The 21528-nt window shown below is 39.1% G+C and overlaps 1 protein-coding gene across 1 annotated transcript in view; it reads left to right on the top strand.

Moving 5' to 3' along the window:
* Positions 1 to 21528, top strand: part of TMEFF1 (transmembrane protein with EGF like and two follistatin like domains 1) — a 91250-nt gene that overhangs the window by 7689 nt on the left and 62033 nt on the right. Inside the window, exon 2 of the mRNA XM_043927453.1 lies at positions 18547 to 18656. Coding sequence (XP_043783388.1) covers positions 18547 to 18656 — 110 coding nt within the window. The remainder of the gene's footprint in view (positions 1 to 18546; positions 18657 to 21528) is intronic.

Below are 21528 nucleotides of genomic sequence, written 5' to 3'. Positions count from 1 at the left end.
GGACAACCCAGCGCAGCCAAAAATAAATAAATAAATAAACACATAAATAAATAGGTGTTTAAAAAAATCTGTATGGAAACATAAAAAACCCCCAATAGCCAAAACAATGTTGAGAAACTGCGGGGGGTGGAGAAAACCAGCTCCCTGACTTTAGACTGTATTACAAAGCTACCGTAATCAAAACTGTATGCTGCTGGTGCAAAAACGGACATAGAGATACATGGAATAGGATAGAAAGCCCCGAAATAAACCCACACACTTATGGTCAAATAATCTAGGACAAAGGAGGCGAGAATATGCAGTGGAGAAGAGACAGTCATCTTCAGTAAGTGGTGCTGGGGAAACTGGACAGCTACATAGAAAAGAATGAAACTAGAGGGAATGTCCTGGTTTGTCCGGTGGTTAGGACTTGGCGCTTTAACTGCCAGGTCCTGGGTTTGATCCCTAGTCAGGGAACTAAGATCCTGCAAGATGATCTGCAGTGCTGCAAAAAAATAAATAAAAGAATGAAATTAGAACATTCTCTAATGACCATATACAAATTAAAAATGGATTAAAGACCTAAATGTAAGAGCAGATACTTTGATACTTACAGAGGAAAACATCAGCAGAACACTCTTTGACGTAAATTGCAGCAGTGTTTTTTTGGATCCATCTCCTAGAGTAATGGAAATAAAAGCAAAAATAAACAAATAGGAACTAAGTGCCTTGTTAGTGGCAATTCAGGATTTTGGGGAGTAAAAAGTGAGTTTTTTTGTAATTGGTATATTATTTTGATCAGGACACTTCTAAATCCCTGGTATGTAATATGTGAGTGTTGAACCTTGATTGAGTACCTGCTTAGTATGATCTAATATACTAGATATTAAAGGAAATAGATTAGAGGTCATCCCTGCCTTCACAGGCCTTATATTCCAACAGAAGTCGTTGGTTAACCTCTTAAAAATATATGCAGGAAATGTTTAGTACATCTGGGCTTTCTCCCCCTTTCCCCCACTCCCTCGATAATAAGCATTTATTGAACACTGACAGCAATGGAGTTTTTTAAAGGTGTACAGTTAACGTGATTTTAAGTATAGTTACAAAGTCATACAACCATCACCACTATCTAATTCCAGAACATTTCATTCCCCCCAAATCCTGTACTTATTAACAGTGATTTCATATTCTTCTTCACCTGCCCTCCCCCAATCCTTAACAACTACTAATCTTTCTGACCTTATGGATCTGCCTGTTTTGAACATTGCATATAAAGGGAATCATATAGTATGTGGCCTTTTGTGATAGACTTCTTTCACTTAGCATGATTTTTTCAGGAGTCATCCATGTATCAGAACTTTATTCCTTTTTATGGCTGAGTAATACTCCGTAGTATGGATATATGTGGCACCTTTTTGCCTTTCCGTTAGCTAATGGACAGTGGGCTGTTTCCACATTTTGGCTGTTATGAATAATGCTGCTGTGAACATACATATGCAAGTGTTTTTTTGTGGACCTGTGTTTTCAATTCTCGTTTAACGTTTTGAGAAACTTGCAAACTGTTTCCCAAAGCAGCTGCAACCATTGGTAGATTTTCGTCAACAATATACAAGGGTTCCAATTTCTCCACATCCTCTCCAACACTTGTTACTATCTTTTTGATTATAGTTGTTCTAGTTGGAGTCCTAGTTGAAGTTGTGGATCAGTGAGGTTTTGATTTGTGTTTCCCTAATGACATCGAGCACATTTTTATGTGCTTAACGGCCATTTAGGTATTTTGTTTGGAGGGATGTCTCTTCAGATCCTTTGTTGGGCTTGATTTTAACCTTCTGTATTAAACATTCCCTTAGTGAACCATATTATCCAAATCATACAGCATACAGATGCTCCAGTGGTCATTTTGCTCTGGTTTGTCTGTGTATTGTTTGATTTCTCTGCTTACCAAGAATCAGTTGTATTTGTTGTCAAGTTTATTTATACCAGTGGTATAATAAATATTACTCAATTAATAGGCACAGACGATACAGCAGTGAACAAAACAGACAAATAAATATTAATAAATATTCAAATAGATGAAATGTGAATGCAAAAAGCAGCTGTTTTTATGAATTGCTTTGGAAAGACTTGATAAAGACATGAAGCTGAAAGAATTGCCTTTCAGTGAATTAAATTGTGGTCAGTTCAACCAAAACAGATTGGGGAAGCCTTAAAAACCTGGGAGGATTCTACTCCTAGAAAACTTTGCAGATGTTTTTTAAGTCTTGTTCTGCTGTGAAAGGGAGGAGAATGGACATTGTAGATAATGGATTATGATTGTGGTTTTTCCAAGGAAGTGGGGAGTTGCATTTGGCAAACCCATACTCAAAGAAAAGGTCTTGATGCTATGATATATGGGGAAATGAATGTCTATTTATACGTTTGAAGTTTAAAATGGTTGTATATGTATATGCCATTTAAAAAATGATTCCTTGGTCTACCTGACTTTTATGGTTAATTGATCAGTGAAGGTTTCCACTATATGAGGTGTGCCCTAAGGAAGATATTGATACAGTATTAAGGGAATGAATAATTCCTATTTCTGGGAATCAAAAAATAATTCCTGTTTTCCCGAATAAGTGGCTCTTGAACTGGGCTTTACGGGCAGAGTAGAATGTCAGCCTGAAACACCAGCCACACTTTTGCCTGAGGCCTTTGTTGTTGACATTCCTTTTGCTTGGAACCTTCTTGTCCCAGTTATTTATCCCTTAGCGCCTTCTCATCTTCAACCTCACTTTCAAAATGATGCCTTAAAATTGCAACCTTTTCTACCTCCCACCCCTTCTTTGCCTTCTCATACCTGAATCCTCCTTTGTGCTTTTTTTCCTGTCTCCTAAGCACCTTTTTCTCTGAGACCTAATATGAAAAATTGTGTCAATCGCTCCGTTGTGTCCCACTCTTTGTGTGACCCCCGTGGATTGTAGCCCACTAGGCTCCTCTCTTCATGGAATTCTCCAGGCAAGAATACTGGCTTGTGTAGCCATTCCCTTCTCTAGGGGATCTTCCCAACCCAGGGATAGAACCCAGGTCTCCTGCATTGCAGGCAGATTCTTTACTGTCTGAGCCATGAGGGAAGCCTGTGACCTATTATACATGTTATTCTCTGACGACTCTGTGTAGATCCATGAGGGCAGGGATTTTTGTGTTTTTTTTTGGTTCACCACTGCATCACCTGTGCCTCGAACTATGTCTGACACAAAATGAGGTGCCCATCCTATATTTATTTGTGGAGTTAATGACTGAATGAACGTAGAACCTGAGGAGAGTTGGAAAGAGTGTTCGCTAGGCCTTTGGAATGGCACTGGAATCCAGCTACGAATATGGGGAAGTGAGGGGACTATTTGGGGATACTGGGCTGTGGGGATGAAGGCAGGAGATGAGTCTGACACAGTTGCCACTGTATTAGAGGAAGGCCTTGAAGGCTGAATTGAAGGTTTGACACTTGCTCTGAAGAGAAAGGAAAGCTTTTAAAGGATTTGAGTGACATTGTGGTTTTAGAAAACAAAGTCTGGAATTGAAAGAGGAGAAGAGTCAGGGGGCGTGGTGAAAGATGACAGTGGAAATGGGGAGAACTCAGAGGATTTGTTTGGCTGCTCTTTATTTTTAGAAATTGCATTGGTTGTTAACCATTGAAGATCTTGAGGTGTCACTTAAAAATCTGGATTTTGGTCTGCTTTTTCTAAACTTATCAGGGCTTCCCTAGTGGCTCAGTTGGTAAAGAATCAACCTGGAATGCAGGAGATCCTGGTTTGATTCCTGCGTCGGGAAGCTCCGCTGGAGAAGGGATAGGCTACCCTCTCCAGTATTCTTGGGCTTCCTTTGTGGCTCAACTGGTAAAGAATCTGTGTGCAATGCAGGAGACCTGGGTTCAATCCCTGGGTTGGGAAGATCCCCTGGAGAAGGGAAAGACTACCTACTCCAGTATTCTGGCCTGGAGAGTTCATGGACTGTATAGTCCATGGGGTCACAAAGAGTCCTGACACAACTGAGCAGCTTTCACTTTCACTTTTTGAACTTGGAGGTATTGATAACATTAGGCTCTTTCCACGTGGCAAAAATTCTCCAGAGTTGTCTAATGGGGCATCAGCTCTTCAGCTTGTTAGGCCCGACCCAGCCATTTTCACTGATCTTTTTCTCCGTTAGCTTCTAGATCACCTCCTATAGGAGGCAGGATGAATTGTGATGCTCTTGATATGGGGTGGAGAACCTGTTTAGAGGAGTGTCAAGTTAGTGTGTAATCCTTCCTTCATTGCTGTTGCTCACAACCACCAAGTTGAATGTAAATCCTTTTTTCTGCAGTTTCCGGCCTTTCCAATCTGATCCCCTCTCCTGCCCGTAACTCCTTGCAACTTCTGCTTTATTCTTTCCTTTCCCTTCTTAAATCTTGCCTTGAATCCACCTCCTACCTCTTCTATTTGAAAGCTACCCTACTGTCATCTCTGACTGTTTACCAATTTCCTTGAAGTGTTCTCTAATGATATTTTTATCGTATTTAGTTTTCCTTTATCAATTTTATATCTTAGTTTTAGCACTTCCTCTTTTTTAGCTTTCCCTTTTTTTCCTCTTCTAAATTCTTGAGGAAGAAACAAAACTTTGTTTCTATTTCCTTAAGACCACAGGCTTTTATGATAAACGTCCTCTCATCCTTGTTGTATAGTTTAGGAATTTAGATGTTACTGATAGATTGTTTTGTGGTTTTGCATTGTAGCCTAGGAATGTGATCTGTAATTTTAGGTTTCCAGGTAAGAACTAGGTGGGGAATTCCCTGGTGGTCCAGTGTTAGGAGTCCATGCTTTCGGTGCTGAGAGCATGGCGTCAGTCCCTGAGAGCAAGGTCTGAGAGCAGGGTCTCGCAAGCAGCACAGCAAGGCCAAAACAACCAACCAGCCAAACTAGAAATTAGGTGTGTCTCTGCATTCTAGTGTGAGAACACGTTTTGTGAATGATACTTATACTTCAGAAAAGAAAGTGTTATTTCCTTAGCTTCTTAGTCCCCTGTTATGTAGCTATTAATTTTGGTTAAAGTTTAAAACATTTTCTGAATTTCAAACTTAGAAATAAATTGTAGTAGTATACCCAGATATTCCAATTAAGGTTTCACCACATTAGGTGTATCACCGTCTCTTTCTATATATAAATCTGTCTATATGTGTATATTTCTATCTACTTACCTTTGTATCTGTATTTTATCTGCACTGTGTGTGCCGTGCCTAGCTACTCAGTCATGTCCGACTCTTTGCAACCCCATGGACTGTAGCCCGCCAGGCTCCTCTGTCCAAGGGGGTTCTCCAGACAAGAATACTGAAGTGGGTTATCATGCCCTCCTCCAGGGGATCTTCTCAACCCAGGGATCGAACCCAGGTTGCCCTCATTGCAAGCGGATTCTTTACCATCTGAGCCACAAGGGAAGCCTGATATTTTATCTATGGCTATCTAAATCTTTCTTTTCTGAACCTGACTCTGCCAAGTTGGCCCCTACCAAAGGAAATGGTTTAATTTATGCTTTATATCAGTTTTATTTTAATACTTTATGTTGTCATCTATTTTGAATGAAACATTGAAGCCTCCAATTATAATAAAAGTTTATTTTTGTATCATTTTTGTATATTTTTGTTATGCTATTTGGGACTTATACATTGAATAGCTTTTGTTTAATTTTTTTTGTCGTAATTTTTATTTTTGTGTAAGGTAGATTTAAAGAATCTCCTGAACTCATAATATTGCCTATTCGGTTTTGGATTTGTGTTTGTCTTTTAAGTGTTGGGATTCATTTCACAGTGTAGATATAGACCATTCTGCTTTCATAGCCCATTTACATTAAGTGAAGTAATTATGATATTTGCGATGCCCTCTAGTATTGTGATTATCTTCTAAGATGTAAAATCCGGTTGTTTTTAGTATAGCTGCAAAGTTGTGCAGCCGTCACCATGGTCAATTTTGGAACATTTTTGTCCTTTCCAAAGAAACCTCATGTTCTTTACCAATCACTCCCCAAACGCCTCTCCCACAGCCCTAAGTTTAGTTTAGTTGCTCAGTCGTGTCCACTCTTTGCGACCCCATGGAGTGTAGATTACCAGGCTCCTCCATCCATGGGATTTTCCAGGCAAGAGTACTGGAATGGGTTGCCATTTCCTTTTCCAGAGGATCTTCCCGACCCAGGGATCAAACCCGGGTCTCTCACATTGTAGACAGACCCTTTACCGTCTGAGCCACCAGGAAGCCCACTAATCTGTCTTTTGCTGTAGATTTAACAGTTTTGGACATTGCACATAAGTGGAATCATACAATATGTGGTGTTTTGTGATTGGCTTCTTTCACTTAGCATACTGTTTTCAAGATTCATCCATGTTGTGGCATGGATCAGAATGTCATTGATTTTTATGACCAAATACTATTCCATTGTATGGATAATACCATGTTTTGTTTATCCATTCATCAGCTGATGGACATTTGACTTGTTTCCACTTTCTAGCTATTACGAATAATGCTGCTATAAACATTCATGTACAAGCTTTCCTGTGGACAGATGTTTTCAATTTTCTTGGGTATATACCTAGGAGTATTAATAGAATTACTGGGTCACATGGTAAGTCTATGCTTAATATTTTGAGGAACTGCCAAGCTGTTTTCCAAAGTGCTGCATCATTTTACATTTTCAGCAGCAATGTCTGAGGATTCCAATTTCTCCACATTCTGACCAACACTTGTCATTGTCTTTATTATAACCAACCATTTTTTAAGTTCATATATATTATCCCTCATTTCCTTATGCATGTGATTTCCTTCAGTTTAGTTCAGTTGCTCAGTTGTGTCCGACTCTTTGTGACCCCATGGACTGCAGCATGCCAGGCCTCCATGTCCACTGCCAACTCCTGGAGTTTACTCAAACTCATGTCCGTTGAGTCGGTGATGCCATCCAACCATCTCATCCTCTGTCGTCCCCTTCTCCTCCTGCCTTCAATCTTTCCTAGCATCAGGGTCTTTTCAAATGAGTCAGTGCTTTGCATCAGGTGGCCAAAGTATTGGAGTTTCAGCCTCAGCCTCAGTCCTTCCAAAAAATATTCAGGACTTATTACCTTCAGGATGGACTGGCTGGATCTCCTTGCAGTCCAAGGGACTCTCAAGAGTCTTCTCCAACACCACAGTTCAAAAGCATCAATTCTTTGGCATTCAGATTTCTTTATAGTCCAACTCTCACATCCATACATGACTACTGGAAAAACCATAGCTTTGACTAGACAGACCTTTGATGGCAAAGTAGCGTCTCTGCTTTTTAATATGCTGTCTAGGTTGGTCATAACTTTTCTTCCAAGGAGTAAGTGTCTTTTAATTTCATGGCTGCAGTCACCATCTGTGGTGATTTTGGAGCCTCCCCCGCCCCCCAAAATAAAGTCTGCCACTGTTTCCACTGTTTCCCCATCTATTTGTCATGAAGTGATGGGACCAGATGCCATGATCTTAGTTTTCTGAATGTTGAGTTTTAAGCCAACTTTTTCACTCTCCTTTTTCACTTTCATCAAGAGGCTCTTTAGTTCTTTGCTTTCTGCCATAAGGGTGGTATCATCTGCATATCTGAGGTTATTGATATTTCTCCCAGCAATCTTGATTCCAGCGTGTGCTTTATCCAGCCCAGCGTTTCTCATGATGTAGTCTGCATAGAAGTTAAATAAGCAGCGTGACAGTATACAGCCTTGACATACTCCTTTCCCTATTTGGAACCAGTCTTTTGTTCCATGTCCAGTTCTAACTGTTGCTTCTTGATCTGCATACAGATTTCCCAGGAGGCGGGTCAGGTGGTCTGGTATTCCCATCTCTTTCAGAATTTTCCAGCGTTTGTTGTAATCCACACAGTCAAAGGCTTTGGCATAGTCAATAAAGCAGAAGTAGATATTTTTCTGGAACTCTCTTACTTTAGTGATGATCCAAGGGATGCTGGCAATTTGATCTCTGGTTCCTCTGCCTTTTCTAAAACCAGCGTGAACATCTGGAAGTTCACAGTTCATGTACTATTGAAGCCTGGCTTTGAGAATTTTGAGCATTACTTTACTAGTATGTGAGATGAGTGCAGCTGTGCAGTTGTTTGAACATTCTTTGGCATTGCCTTTCTTTGGGATTGGAATGAAAACTGACCTTTTCCAGTCCTGTGGCTACTGCTGAGTTTTCCAAATTTGCTGACATATTGAGTTCAGCACTTTCACAGCATCATCTTTTAGGATTTGAAATGCTCAACTGGAATTCCATCACCTACACTAGTTTTGTTCATAGTCATGCTTCCTGAGGCCCACTTGACTTCACATTCCAGGATATGTGGCTTTAGGTGAGTGATCACACCATTGTGATTATCTGGGTCGTGAAGATCTTTTTTGTATAGTTCTGTGTATTCTTGCCAGCTCTTCTTAATATCTTCTGCTTCCGTTAGGTCCATACCATTTCTGTCCTTTTTTGAGCCCATCTTTGCATGAAATGTTCCCTTGGTATCTCTAATTTTCTTGAAGAGATCTCTAGACTTTCTTTAGTAGCATGTAAATTTCAGTTTTTATAAAAGCAGGTTTGGGAGATAACACCAACCCATTTACCTTCCCCTGCTCTCCCTCCCCTTTTTCTTGCATTGTTAGAAACATTGCTTTAACAGAACTGTTTTCATTATTCCTACTCTTAGTTCCGTCATTAGCTTCTCTCATGGGAGAACTGAAACGTTTAGCGGTTGGCATACTACTCTTCTTGCACACTGTGAAATTCTATGTTTAATTCTTAAAACTCTCCCACTATTTGCTTTTACTTTATTAGATGATTTACTGTTAATCTTTTGTTACTCTTTGAATCTATTCCTTTTTTACAAGTGTCATGTATTTTTCATGGCTCAGTAGTTTCATCATTTTTTGATAAGTCATTTCAGGTTCTAAAGTTCTTAACATATTCTTCTGCCTTCAGAAACTTTGGCAGGTATTACGTTTTCAACCATGACTCCATTCCTCCCATTTTTTTGTGCAAATATTCTCTGAGTCTTTTCCATGATTAAAAAAAGGAAAAGGAAAAAACCCCACACCTTTTTTTCTTTATTATAAAAGTAGTATTTGTTTGATGGAAGAAATTTGAGGAATATGATAAAAAGTACAGAGACATCTGTGATGATTGTCATTCTCCTCTTAATGTATCTTGTTAATGTTTGTGCTGAAATTATTTCATTTATGCCAAAAAAGTTTGAACTTTTTTCTTTTTTTTAAAAAAATATTTATTTTTATTTGGCTGCATAGGCTCTTAGTTGTGGCATGTGGGGTCTAGTTCCCTGACCAGGGATCGAACTCCGGCCCCCTGTATTGGGAGTGCAGTCTTAGCCACTGGACCACCAGGGAATCCCCTGAACTTTTTTCTTGATGTTAATGTTTGCTTTATATTCTGTTTAACCGGGAGCCACTACTGTTCACAGATCAGATCTTTTGGAATTTTAAATTCAGCTTATTTTTTTGTCAGCTTTTGTATAATATTATTTTACAAGTGAATCTAAACTGATGATATTTCTGTTTCAGTTCTGTTGTTCATGGCCTTGTTGTATATTTAGCTTCTCTATTGTTCACATGTCAGCTCAGTCTTTATTATTTTTTTTCATAGATTTTTTTTCTCTCTAAAGTGGTTTGAGATGTTTCTTAGGCTGTGCGATTATATTTACTATTGTTTCCTTCAAGTTCAGACCATAAGTGCTTCCTGAGTTAGTGAAAGTCACTCAGTCGTGTCTGACTCTTTGCGACCCCATGGACTATACAGTCCATGGAATTCTCCAGGCCTGAATACTGGAGTGGGTAGTGTTTCCCTTCTCCAGGGGATCTTCACAACCCAGGGGTCGAACCCAGGCCTCCCACGTAGCAGGCGGATTCTTTACCAGCTGAGCCACAAGGAAAGCCCGAGAATACAGGAGTGGGTAGCCTATCCCTTCTTCAGCGGATCTTCCTGACCCAGGAATTGATCCGGGGTCTCCTGCATTGCAGGTGGATTCTTGACCAACTGAGCTATGAGGGAAGCAAGTGCTTCCTAATTACCATTTAATTAAACTTAGTTTTTTAAAAAAGATTATTCACTGTTTTATAAAATGGGGTTTAAGGTTGGGGTTGTGTCAAAGTTTTGGTTTCGATGGTTTTACCCAATGGGGAAAAGTATCCTTGATAGTTTCCAGTGGTCTTTTGTAAAGATGTCTTTTAATCTTTTTTATCCTGCGAGGGATTATTATACCCATTTTTACTCTAGGGAACTGGGGTTTCTCAGATTTAGTGCCTGGCCAATTTCGTGTAGTTACTTAATCGAATAGTTAAAACTCCACATCTGGAACTCTTTCTGTTAATAATAATGTCCAGAGTTTGTGAAGTCCTTTTAAAATAGTTAACATCAGGCTCTTCAGTGATAACTTGCAGGTTCTTTTGTAGGTTTTTGTCTTTGTGGGTGACATCTGGGTTCTGGCTACCTCCCATTCCATTTGGTATTGCAGACACTAAGGAATAGTGGTTAGAAATAGAACTAGAAATGGGAATTACCTGGTGGTCCAGTAGTTAAGACTCAGTGCTTTTACTGCTTTGGGCCCAGGTTTGATCTCTCATAGTGAAACTAAAATCCCAGAAGCTATGCGGAGTAACAACAACAACAAAAGGAAATAGAAATAGAAGGGTGTTTTCTTGTGTTTAGATTTATTTGTTGATATTTCAAAATTTTTGATGTAGGAAATATACTGAATATACTTTCAAAAGTTAAAAATACTTACATAAACATGTATGCATTGCAAAATATAAATTACATTATAACTATATGGTTTTACTATATGGAAAATACAGTACTATATGGAAAATACAGAACAAGGTTACATGTAATTCTACTATTAATTATATAGTTTTATAACCTTCTTTTTGCACTACACAATGGATCTCAGTCCTTCCATATCAGTATATGTATTTCTGTCACATACTTTCATGACTGCATAGTATTTCATCAATAATTTATATAATTAATTCCCAACGGGTGGACACTTAGGTTGTTTTCCACTTTGCTATTATATAAAAAAGCTGACGTTATCAGTCTTGCAGGTACACTTTAGTATGTTTTGTCTTCTATCCCTATCATAATTTCCTAATAATAGAGTTGTGGGGTTAAGACATATAGACAGTTTAAATTTCCATATATATTGCTACATTTTCCTATGAGAGGTTCTGCCAGTTTATACTCTTAAAGCTGGTTTGAATGCTCATTTCCCCCATCTTCTCCAGAGCCTGGTGTTAATAAAAAAACCAGCAAACACTTAACATAGCACTTCCGATGTGTCATGCACTGCTGAGTGCTTTTCCCGTCTTTATTTAATCCTTCATCAGCTTTATGAGTTGGGTGCTGTTATTGTCCCCATTTTGCAGATGAGGGAATGGAGGCTCAGAGTGGTAAATTACTAAGGTGTTATGTACCTGATAAGTGACAGAGGTAAGATGCTGATCTAGGAGGTCTGATTCCAGGGTCTGCCTGTTAAACAGCAAATTATATTGCTTGTTCATCTTTTTAAAAATTTAGGTGACATGATTATTTTATCCGATTTTTGAAGTTTTTTATTCTTTATTGAGCTATAATCCACATAGCATAAAGGTCAGCATTTTAAAGTATACAACTCAGTGGTTTTTAATATATTTAGTGTGTTATGCAACCATCACTACTACTTACAATATAATTGCAAAGTGTTTCCATCGCTCCCAAAAGAATTTCCATACCTGTTAACAGCCCTAATACTCCTCTGTCCTTGTCCCCTGGCAGCTGTATGGAGGCTTCAGTTTGTGGATCTGTGAGAGGGAAGCACCCAGGTTTGCCAAGCTAGTCAAAAACAGGAGTAAGGGAGAGAGTGTCCAAATTTGAGATCTTTGGTAGGGCTAGAAAGACCCTGGGTACCATTAATACCCAGCTTGAGATCTAGGTATTTCTTTCTTATCCTGGAATAGGTTGTCCTCTCCTTCACCTTGCCTGAAGCATCCTGACATACAGGCCTTTAGAACTGAAATAGGCAGCAGGGAATGACTGTAGGTGTTTGATTGGAGGACTGACATGATCAGAATGGCGTTTAACAAAGGGTGGTTTGGCAGTTGTGTGCAGAATGGGATGAAAAACATCGGAGTCAGATAAATTGTGTGGCACATGTGAATTTCTTTCGTTTTATATAGCATAGAGATCTTTTAGTTATCTCTTCTGTGAATGCTGTTTAATATTAATGTAAACTGCTTTTGGTTTTATATCATGAAATATTGAGCAGTTTTTTCCCCCCAATATGTTTATAGCAGAAGATAACTAAGGTAATATCGTTAATTTAGTAAACAAGTTGAGGAGAATTTAATTACTAGTTCATCTCACTTGCTGAGACTGAAGTCAACATTTACTAGATAGATCTGTTGTTTCAGTAATGACTTGTGTCATTACAGGTATCTCTAAGGTTGGTCTGGGAAAGGAAAGGAAGTGAATCTTTGTTGTATACCTTCTTGTTCTAGGCACTGTTGCTTTTTAATGCATTATCTCATCTAATCATTATAACATCTAGGGAAGGTGATGTTACTCTAAAATGTGAAGAACTAGCCTGTGAACCTGGCCTGTATTGGCCCTCAAAATCATGCTTTGTCCATTGTGTGGCAAACTGTCTGGGGTTGTTTGAAATCACATTGACTCTTTTCTCCCGTGCTTAATTGTGTCCAGCTCTTTGCGACCGCATGGACTGTAGCCAGCCAGGCTCCTTTGTGCATGGAACTTTCCAGGCAAGAATACTGGAGCGGGTTGCCATTTCCTTTTCCAGGGAATCCTCCTGACCCAGGGATTGAACCTACATCTCTTGCATCTCCTGCATTGGCAGGCAGATTCTTTTTTAGATGAGCCACCGGAGAAGCCCCACCTCTTTAAATATAACTGGTATAAAAACTTGAAAAGAGAAAAAAAAATCCATATTCCACTGGTGCAAACACAGTTGGATTTTCCTATATATTTTTTTTATACGTTATATTGGTGTATGGATAGCTTTGTCTTCTACCTTACTTAACATTCATCAGCATATTTCCATATTGTTATGTAATTACACAACCTTTTAGATAGCTGTGTAATATTCCATGGCTGTGTCACACTATTTTCTGATGTGGAATATTTTAAACGTTTAAATATTCTTAATATTTCCACTGTTTTCAGCGTGGAGATTGTGGAACTGTCATGTAGGCAGTTGGACAGTGTCGTGAACAAACAGGGCATCTTTTGGGAGTGAAACCATCCAGCAGGGGTCATGTCAGGTTGGATTGGGGTGTAGGTTTTCCTAAATGCTATTAGCATTTAGGCAATGAGAATAAACCCACTGAAATTTTCTTAAGAACATGGTACAAAGTTTGAACATGTCCTGAAAGACATTCAATAAGGAATCACCTAGAGATAAACTGAATATTTCCACATGTTGTAAAGTACTTAAAGAATACTTATCATTAAATCCTATTTAGGTATTAATTTATAGGACTTTGCTCAGCAGTGCTCTGAAGACTGGAAATAGCACTGGCAAAAGCAGATGAGATGGCTTTAATAAGGTTGGGGAAAACCAACTCTGAAGACTTGAGTCGTGGGAGTGGAAGAGAGTGCTGAGAGAAGAAGTAAGATGAGATATTACACTGGGATGGCTGAGGACAGAATATTTTTATACATAGTAGGAGCCCTCTTGTCTGAGTGCCGTAAGATTCTGGTAGTTGATTAATCAAGAAAGTTTTTAAAGTGAGGAGTCACAAAATGATTTGTAAATGTATGTAGCATTTTAACTTAAAAATATATATTAAAAAATATTTTGAAAGAGAGCCCAGAGTTTTTCTTTGAGAATAACTGGAGTTTCCCGTTTCTTTAATAAACCACATTCATAATGCATTGAGTACACATTCCAGTTTTAATGTCTTTAAAAAGGAATTTAAAGACTTGCAGATACAAAAACCTAGATTTTTATCTTGCCTCCACCTAAGGCAACAGCTGTTTTTAAAAAGGAACCTGTCCTAAGTCTTTCTGTAGCATCTAATTTTGTTTTCATAGAAAATTTATTTTCTTTCTCATGAAGAGTTAAAACCACATAATTACAGTAATGAATACAGTTGGTATACACAGACTGGATAACATACATAACTGACTCTTGAAGCATAAGAGCAACTCTCCTGGTTGGAGCTCAAGTACTCATGAATGTTCTAGAGAGTGACCTCGTAGCCTTGAGGATTCACTGAGCCATGGGCATTGGTTGGCATGTTTTACAGACAAAAGCACAGTTTGGTTAATCTGGAGTGTTGATTAAGTTGGGGATAAATTCTAAGAGTGACGTGGATTGAGCAGTAGGAGAAGGAAAAAGGAGTGACTGAGAAGTGGTCAGAGAGTTAGTTGGAGGAATAATTAAGATTACCAGGTTGGAATGGGGGAGGCCAGGTGTGTCAGCTCCAGTAGAGAGGTCAAGAAAAGAGCTGGATGACTTAAGAAGAAAGGTATGGGATCTTTAGAATAGAGTGATTTTTGACCCTTGATGGAATTTTGATATGAAAGGGGAAAGAAGCCAGGCTGCTGAGAGGTTAAGACGTTCTTAAAGGAGGACACCCACTCTGAGCCTCCTGTTGCAGTGAAAAATAACTGTAGTAGTGTGCAGAGATTTTGCAGATTGCTGCTGTTTGACTCATTTTCTTTATAATGATTGTGTTGGAGAATTAAACATGAAGCCTTTTATTTCATCTTTTACAGTGGATCTCGCCTGGTGGTGAATTTGTTCCCTAGGAGATGTTTTGTAGTGTTGAGACATTTTTGGTTGTTACAGCTGGTCCTACTGGCTTCTAGTGGGTGGACGTCAGGGATGTTGCTGAGCATCCTGCAGTGAACAGGGTAACCCCCTGCAACAAAGAACTATCTAACCCAAAATGTCAGTAGTGCTGAGATGGAGAAACCCTCAATTCTGTCATAACGTCTTGCAAAGTTAATTCACTTTTTGGCTCCCGTAATTACTAGCTAACTCATAAGATCCCCCAGTTACCTTCTGTTTAATTGGAATGGTGGTAGGAAAGTCGCATCATTCTGGAATGCTAATAGATCTCATTTTGAACTGCAGCCTGAACCTAGTTAGTGGTGCCAAAAGTTGGGGGTTCTGGCAGTTCACGTTCATAGTAAGTAGGATTTCTTCCCTTTATGGTATATTGTTGCCTAGCCTTGGAATGTTGACGAAAATCGAGACAAGTTTTACATTTAGAGAATTATATGATGGGCACATTTGCAACTAGAATTAAATATTTCTCTTTGAAATCCACTCTTCTGAGTGATTCTATATGTAAAATATTTCTGTTTGGAGAACTGATTTTTGGCCTTAGAAATGACTCATCCTTTCTGCTGAATTCCCACTTGGGGCTCAGAAAGGCAGGTGTGGTATCGTTATCGTTGATAGGTAATAGAGTGCCCTCCTGATGCCTGGTACTGAACAGAATACTTGAAATAACATTTAGAAGATGACCCCAGTTCAGAATTCCTTCTGTACTGATCTTGCTTTAAGGTAGTAGTTCTCAAATTTGTGAGGAGTTGGGGCACTGGAAAGTCATGATACTCTTGATAAACTAATTTTTATCAAACTATGATGTAGCACCCAATTATTTAAGACTTTGCCTGGACTTCTCCTGTCCAACCAAGACATTGTTTATCAGGCTGAGCTTTTCTGTTTTACCTTGTAGTTTAGTTGCTAAGTTGTGTCCGACTTTTGTGACCCCATGGACTGTAGCCTGCCAGGCTGCTCTGTCAATGGGATTCTCCATTGACAGTTCTCCATTGGCAAGAATACTGGAGTGGGTTGCCATTTCCTTCTGCAGGGGATCTTCCCCACCCAGGAATCGAACCCAGGTCTCCTGCACTGTAGGTAGATTCTTTACCAACTGAGCTACCAGGGAAGCTTCACCTTAGTATGAATGATTATTCTCCCAAGGTGTTCTTTGGTCCGTCATGCAAACAGATGCGTGTGAAAATCCTTGTGGCAGGGAGGGTTTAGGCTCTTGATGGCAGTTCCATTGTGCTTTTAAAATACAACAGGTGAAATACTACAACTCAAAAGAATCTGAAGCCAAGATAGCAAGTCTTAAAGCATGATCCTGACCCATGGACAAAATAAAAATTTATTTATCATTTGATATGTCTGATTTCATTGGAACCCAGTGTGAACTTTAAAGCCACAAAGAAAAGTAAGAGAAATACACTAAAATTTATTTCTCAAATCATGCAATTCTTTTTATTTCTATGGTCCCTAAAATTGATTAAGCCTGTGGTTGAGCAGAGATGTCATGCTTTCTTATCTTCTTTTCTAGAGCAGTTCTTTATGAATATTTAGTTATGTTCCTTGGGTTCTAATGTGTACATAAGACAGTAACTGGAACCTGGAGATCTTGTGCGAGTTCCCTGCAGGAATATAGGTAGACAGAAAAACACACCCCCCCCCCCCAATTAGTATTGAGCCTCAGGAGCTAGTGTGAGTGTTTAAGGGGGGACAGGGAAGAATGAGTGAAAACTGGAAGGTGAGGAAAACCAAGAACATAAAGCCTCCAGAGCCGATGAAAGGAATCGAAGGATGGTCACCTCTGCCTTGAATACTATGTGAAACATTGAGAGGGACAAAACAACTGCATTAGTTTCCTGTAGTTTTTGTTTCTGCTCATCTTCTAAAAAAATTTTTTTTACACATATGCTTGAACTTTAGAGCAATCCAATTCTGTGCACCACCCGAAATCCATTTAAAGAAAAGAAAAAAAAAAAATTTTGTAACCTATAGTTACATAGACATGCTTACATTAGTGCAATGCTTAGTTCAGGGTGGTTACTCCAGTAAGTACCCCGACTGTCCACTCCTTGGGTGTTTAGGTACGAGACTGTCAGTTCCTCAGAGGGTCAGCTGGGAGTGGGAGGCCTGAGACAAATGGCAGAGACATATTAAGGAGCACTGAGGACGGTGGGGGCAGAGAGCGGCAGTGATGGTCAGCCAGGACACGTGGCACTAGATAGAGAAATAGGACTTCCTCAGGTCAGTCCACTGAGGCCTGCTTTGAAATCTAGAAGTAGAAAACAGCCAGGGGTGAGGGACTGCGGGAGAAATGCTCGCGGAGAGATGCTTGCCAAGACCTCATCTCCATCTAGAGCTGCGGGCGGTCTTGTGCTCTTCCCAGAGCATCTCAGCTATTGAGCCACAGAGTCGGGAGCTAACTTGGGCTTCTCTGCTTCCGGACTCATGAATTCACCTCCTCACTGGGATGAGTTGTCTTTTTTTTCTTTTTTTTTTTTTTAAATAATGTTTATTTTTGGCTTTGTTGGATCTTCGTTGCTGTGTGGACTTTTCTCGAGTGGTCGTGAACTTGGGCTACTGTCTAGGTGTGGTATGTAGGCATCTCACTGCGTGGCTTCTCCTGTTGGGGAGCGCAGGCTCTAGGGGGTGCAAGCTTCAGCAGCTGCAGCGCACAGACTGTTGTGGTTCCCGGGCTCTGGAGCGCGCAGGCTCAGTAGTTGTGGCACGCGGGCTCACTTGCTCTGCCGCACGTGGGATCTTCCTGGATCAGGGATCGAACCTGTGTCTCCTGCATTGGCAGGCGGATTCTTCACCACTGAGCCGTCAGGGAGGCCCTGGGATGAGTTTTTAAACAACCATTTGTTAATTGTTTATGTAAGTGTATTTGTTGTTGTAGCTCTCATTCCCAGTAGGGAGGATATGAAAATTGGCTTTGTAGTGGTTTTCACCCAGTTTCATGTGATTGGCAGCTTTTCTCTAACCTGGAAGCAATTTATTAGGTTTCCTAGAGAGATTATTTTGATCGTTCCAGAATAAGACTGACAGTCTTGGAACAAGCACAGAATGACTGCAGAATACTAGTATTGTTGATAGGCTCTGCTTCCTGTGGTAGTAAAATTACATCAATCATTTAAATATCTTAAATCTATGAAGATTTTGAACCTCTTTCTTTTCATGTAAATGCCCCATATATACCTATGGTGTGAAATACTGTATATATCTATTGTGTGAAATTCAAGCTTACTTTTATCACTTTTGTAATTGAAACTGTTTATCTGTCTAGAGTGATTAATGATCATCCAAAACTTATTCTGGGTATCAAAAAAGTCAAGATTTTTTTTTTTCAGTTATTCTTATTGGCTGCCCTTAAAAGTAACTCAGTCACTAGAAAAATAATCTAAATTATTAAGATAATAATAGTAAAAGGACTGTCTTAAGCTCTTGGCAGGCAAAATAAAAAAATTCTGTGGATTTCCCTTTTGAGAATTATGTGAAATCCTGAAATTTTGAGCTTTATTTTGCTTTGCTTTATGTGATTTTAGGCACATTACCATGCACAGCTTTCTTTGGGGAATCTCGAACAGTTTGTGTCCTGTAGAACTTAATTTTTGTATGTTGTGACTTATACTTGTCCATAAGGTATAAGGATTTTTTTTCTCTCATTTATATATGCACATTTCGATAAAAAGGACACACACATATGTATATGAAACAATTTTTCCTCTTTTACAGAATTAAATGTGAGGGAATCTGATCTAAGAGTTTGTGATGAATCATCATGTAAATATGGAGGAGTCTGTAAAGAAGATGGAGATGGTTTGAAATGTGCATGTCAGTTTCAGGTAAGGAAATCAAACCTCTTTTCAAGACTTTTAACATTTGTCATATTTTGTAATTCTACATTTTTTTAAATTAAAAAACTTATTAAAACACCTTGAACCCTACAAGAAATTTGGGTTCACAGCCCACTGATTCTTCCTTGTCAAATGAAACGCTACTGTTTGTACCTTCCATTCTTTTCTTGAATTATAAGGACAGACTGGCTCTCATAGGATGTGAAAATGCCTTGAAAAAAAATATTAAAAAGGTTTTATTCAAATGTAAGGTATAATTGTCACTGAAACGTACAGATTGCAGTTCAGTTCAGTTCAGTTACTCAGTCGTGTCTGACTCTTTGCGACCCCATGAATCGCAGCACGGCAGGCCTCGCTGTCCATTGCCAACTCCCAGAGTTTACCCAAACCCATGTCCATTGAGTCGGTGATGCCATCCAACCATCTTATCCTCTGTCATCCCCTTCTCCTCCTGCCCTCAATCTTTCCCAGCATTAGGGTCTTTTCCAGTGAGTCAGCTCTTCGAATCAGGTGGCCAAAGTATTCGAGTTTCAGCTTCAGCATCAGTCCTTCCAATGAACACTCAGGACTTATCTCTCTTAGGATGGACTGGTTGGATCTCCTTGCAGTCCAAGGAACTCTCAGATTGCAGTAGAGTCACTTATTTTAAAATGTTGGTCTTTTTTTCCCCTTTCCTTCTCTTTCTGGTGTTTCTCTTTCCCTTATTTGCTTATTTCCCTTATTTTTCCCTTATTTGCTGCTGTCCCATCTTTTTTAGGCCAAAGAACATGACTGCCTCAGGTTAGATCCAAGTTACAGATGGACTAGAAAGGGGGAATCTCAAACGAAGAGTGCAAATACCTCTGTTTTTCAGATGCTGTTTTAGTTGTGAGTTTGTAGTCTAAAAAAGCAAAAAGAATGGGAGTGAAATGTGCTACATTTTTTTTTTCTTTTGATTGTGTTGCACAGCTTGCGGGATCTTAGTTCCCCCGACCAGGGACCATTGTTCACAGAGTGGTCCCTTATTCAGAATTTCTGATGAGACAAAAAAGGAACTAGAAATTTTTAAATTCATGATCTTATTCTAATTGTACCTACCATTTTGGATTTTAAAGGAAAGAAAGGGAACAGATTAGGAATAAAAGCATAGGATAGTCAGTATTTCTAGAAGTCCTATAAAGCTTCAGGCATAATTGTTTTTGATCCATCTGAAAGTAGATAGCATATTTCCCACCCTTTCTTAGGATATTGTAATGAGAATCAGAATCAGAAAGAGACCTTGAATATGAAGCCTTTTTGAAAACTGTTAACTATCAAGATTATTTTCATTAAAAGAAGTAGAAAGTTTAAGTAAAGGAGGAAGGGGTTGGGAGTATGCTGATGACGAGCCAAAAATGTTCCCCTTGGTCAAAAGGGACTTTACAGTCCACTGTTTATTGACAATAGCCACCTTTGAAGTGGCTTAGCTAACCTTGTGCCCATCCCTCCATGGTTCCTCATGTAACAGTAGTCAGGCCAGTGTAACTACTGTTTATAACATAAATAATCAACATGGACCCACTGTATGGGACAGGGAACCCTACTCAGTATTCTGTAATAACTTACATGGGAAAAGAATCTTAAAAGGAATGGATATATGCATATATAACTGAATCACTTTGTTGTACACCTGATTTAACACAGCATTGTAAATCAACTATAATATAAAATAAAAATTAAATTAAAAAAATAGGCAGTGTTATGTCTGCTTGCCTTCTTGCTCCCTAAACCTTCTTAAGAAGGACAGTAACTAAGGTGGGCTTCTTTGCTTAAAAGAAGGTGTTGATGTACATGGTATGTACCAAGTCCTCATGTGCTTTTACTTCTTCTTGTTCTTCATGTTAGGTAAATTTTACTTACCTACATCAAGGTTCACTGATCTTTTTTTCTGTCATCACCATTCTGCCATTCAGTGAGTCTTTACTTTGAGATACTTTATTTTTAGAATTTATAGTTTCTGTTTGAGATTTCTTGTCTTTTCATTCCTTACAAGCTTATTTTCCTTGAGCATAGATATTGATGCTTTAAGAATCATTGCCAGTTTCAACATCTGGGACATCTCAGGGATCGTTTCTATTGATTTCCTTTTCATTTGAGAGTGGATTGTGTTTTCTTTTTTTTTCCTATTTATTCTGACTGTATCCTACACATTGTGAATGATATGTTTTCTCGTGTTTGAATTACGTTCCTCTGAGTATTGTCGTTTTTGAAACAGTTGAATTGACTGAAAAACAGCAGACTTTGTCCTTCCTGTTTGGGGAGCAACACAAGTATCGTTTATTTCAGTCTTAGCTGGTCCACTTGGAGTGTGCCCCATGAGTGCTTGGTTCAGAAGTCAGCCTCGGAATCTGGGGCTCCCTGCTCTCTCTCTCCTTTCTGGGACTTTCTCTCTCACTTTCCAGCGGCTTTGGTTGCTCTGAATTCTCTCCTCTGGGTCTTCATGCAACAAAGATGGCAGGTTTTTTTGTGGGTATTTTAGCCATCCTGAGTGGGGAAAACTGGGGCTATTCCCCTCTTCCAACTGTTCTTTATTTCCTTAGGTTAAAGTCCTTGATGTGGAGTTGTCGGGCCAATGGAATGTTCGTGTACAGATTAGCATTCTCACCAAGAGTGGTGTTACCAGGCTGCTTGTTTCCTTTCAGCCTCTTGGTAGTGAATTTTGTCAGTCCTTTTAAATTATATAAATCTGAAAGGCAAAGAAACTTTTTGCATTTGATTACTGGAGAAATTGGAAATGTGCCATAGATTTATTTACCATTTTTTGTGAATTAATATTTCATATTCTTTGTATTTCGGGGAGTATTTTCTTTTTCCCTGTGTTGATCTGTAAAGATATGTGTGT

Source organism: Cervus elaphus, chromosome 16 (genome assembly GCF_910594005.1).
Source record: "Cervus elaphus chromosome 16, mCerEla1.1, whole genome shotgun sequence".
In the NCBI taxonomy this organism is placed as follows: Eukaryota; Metazoa; Chordata; class Mammalia; order Artiodactyla; family Cervidae; genus Cervus; species Cervus elaphus.
The sequence above is the reverse complement of the archived record's forward strand: the minus strand, read 5'-3'. Positions and strand labels throughout refer to the sequence as shown.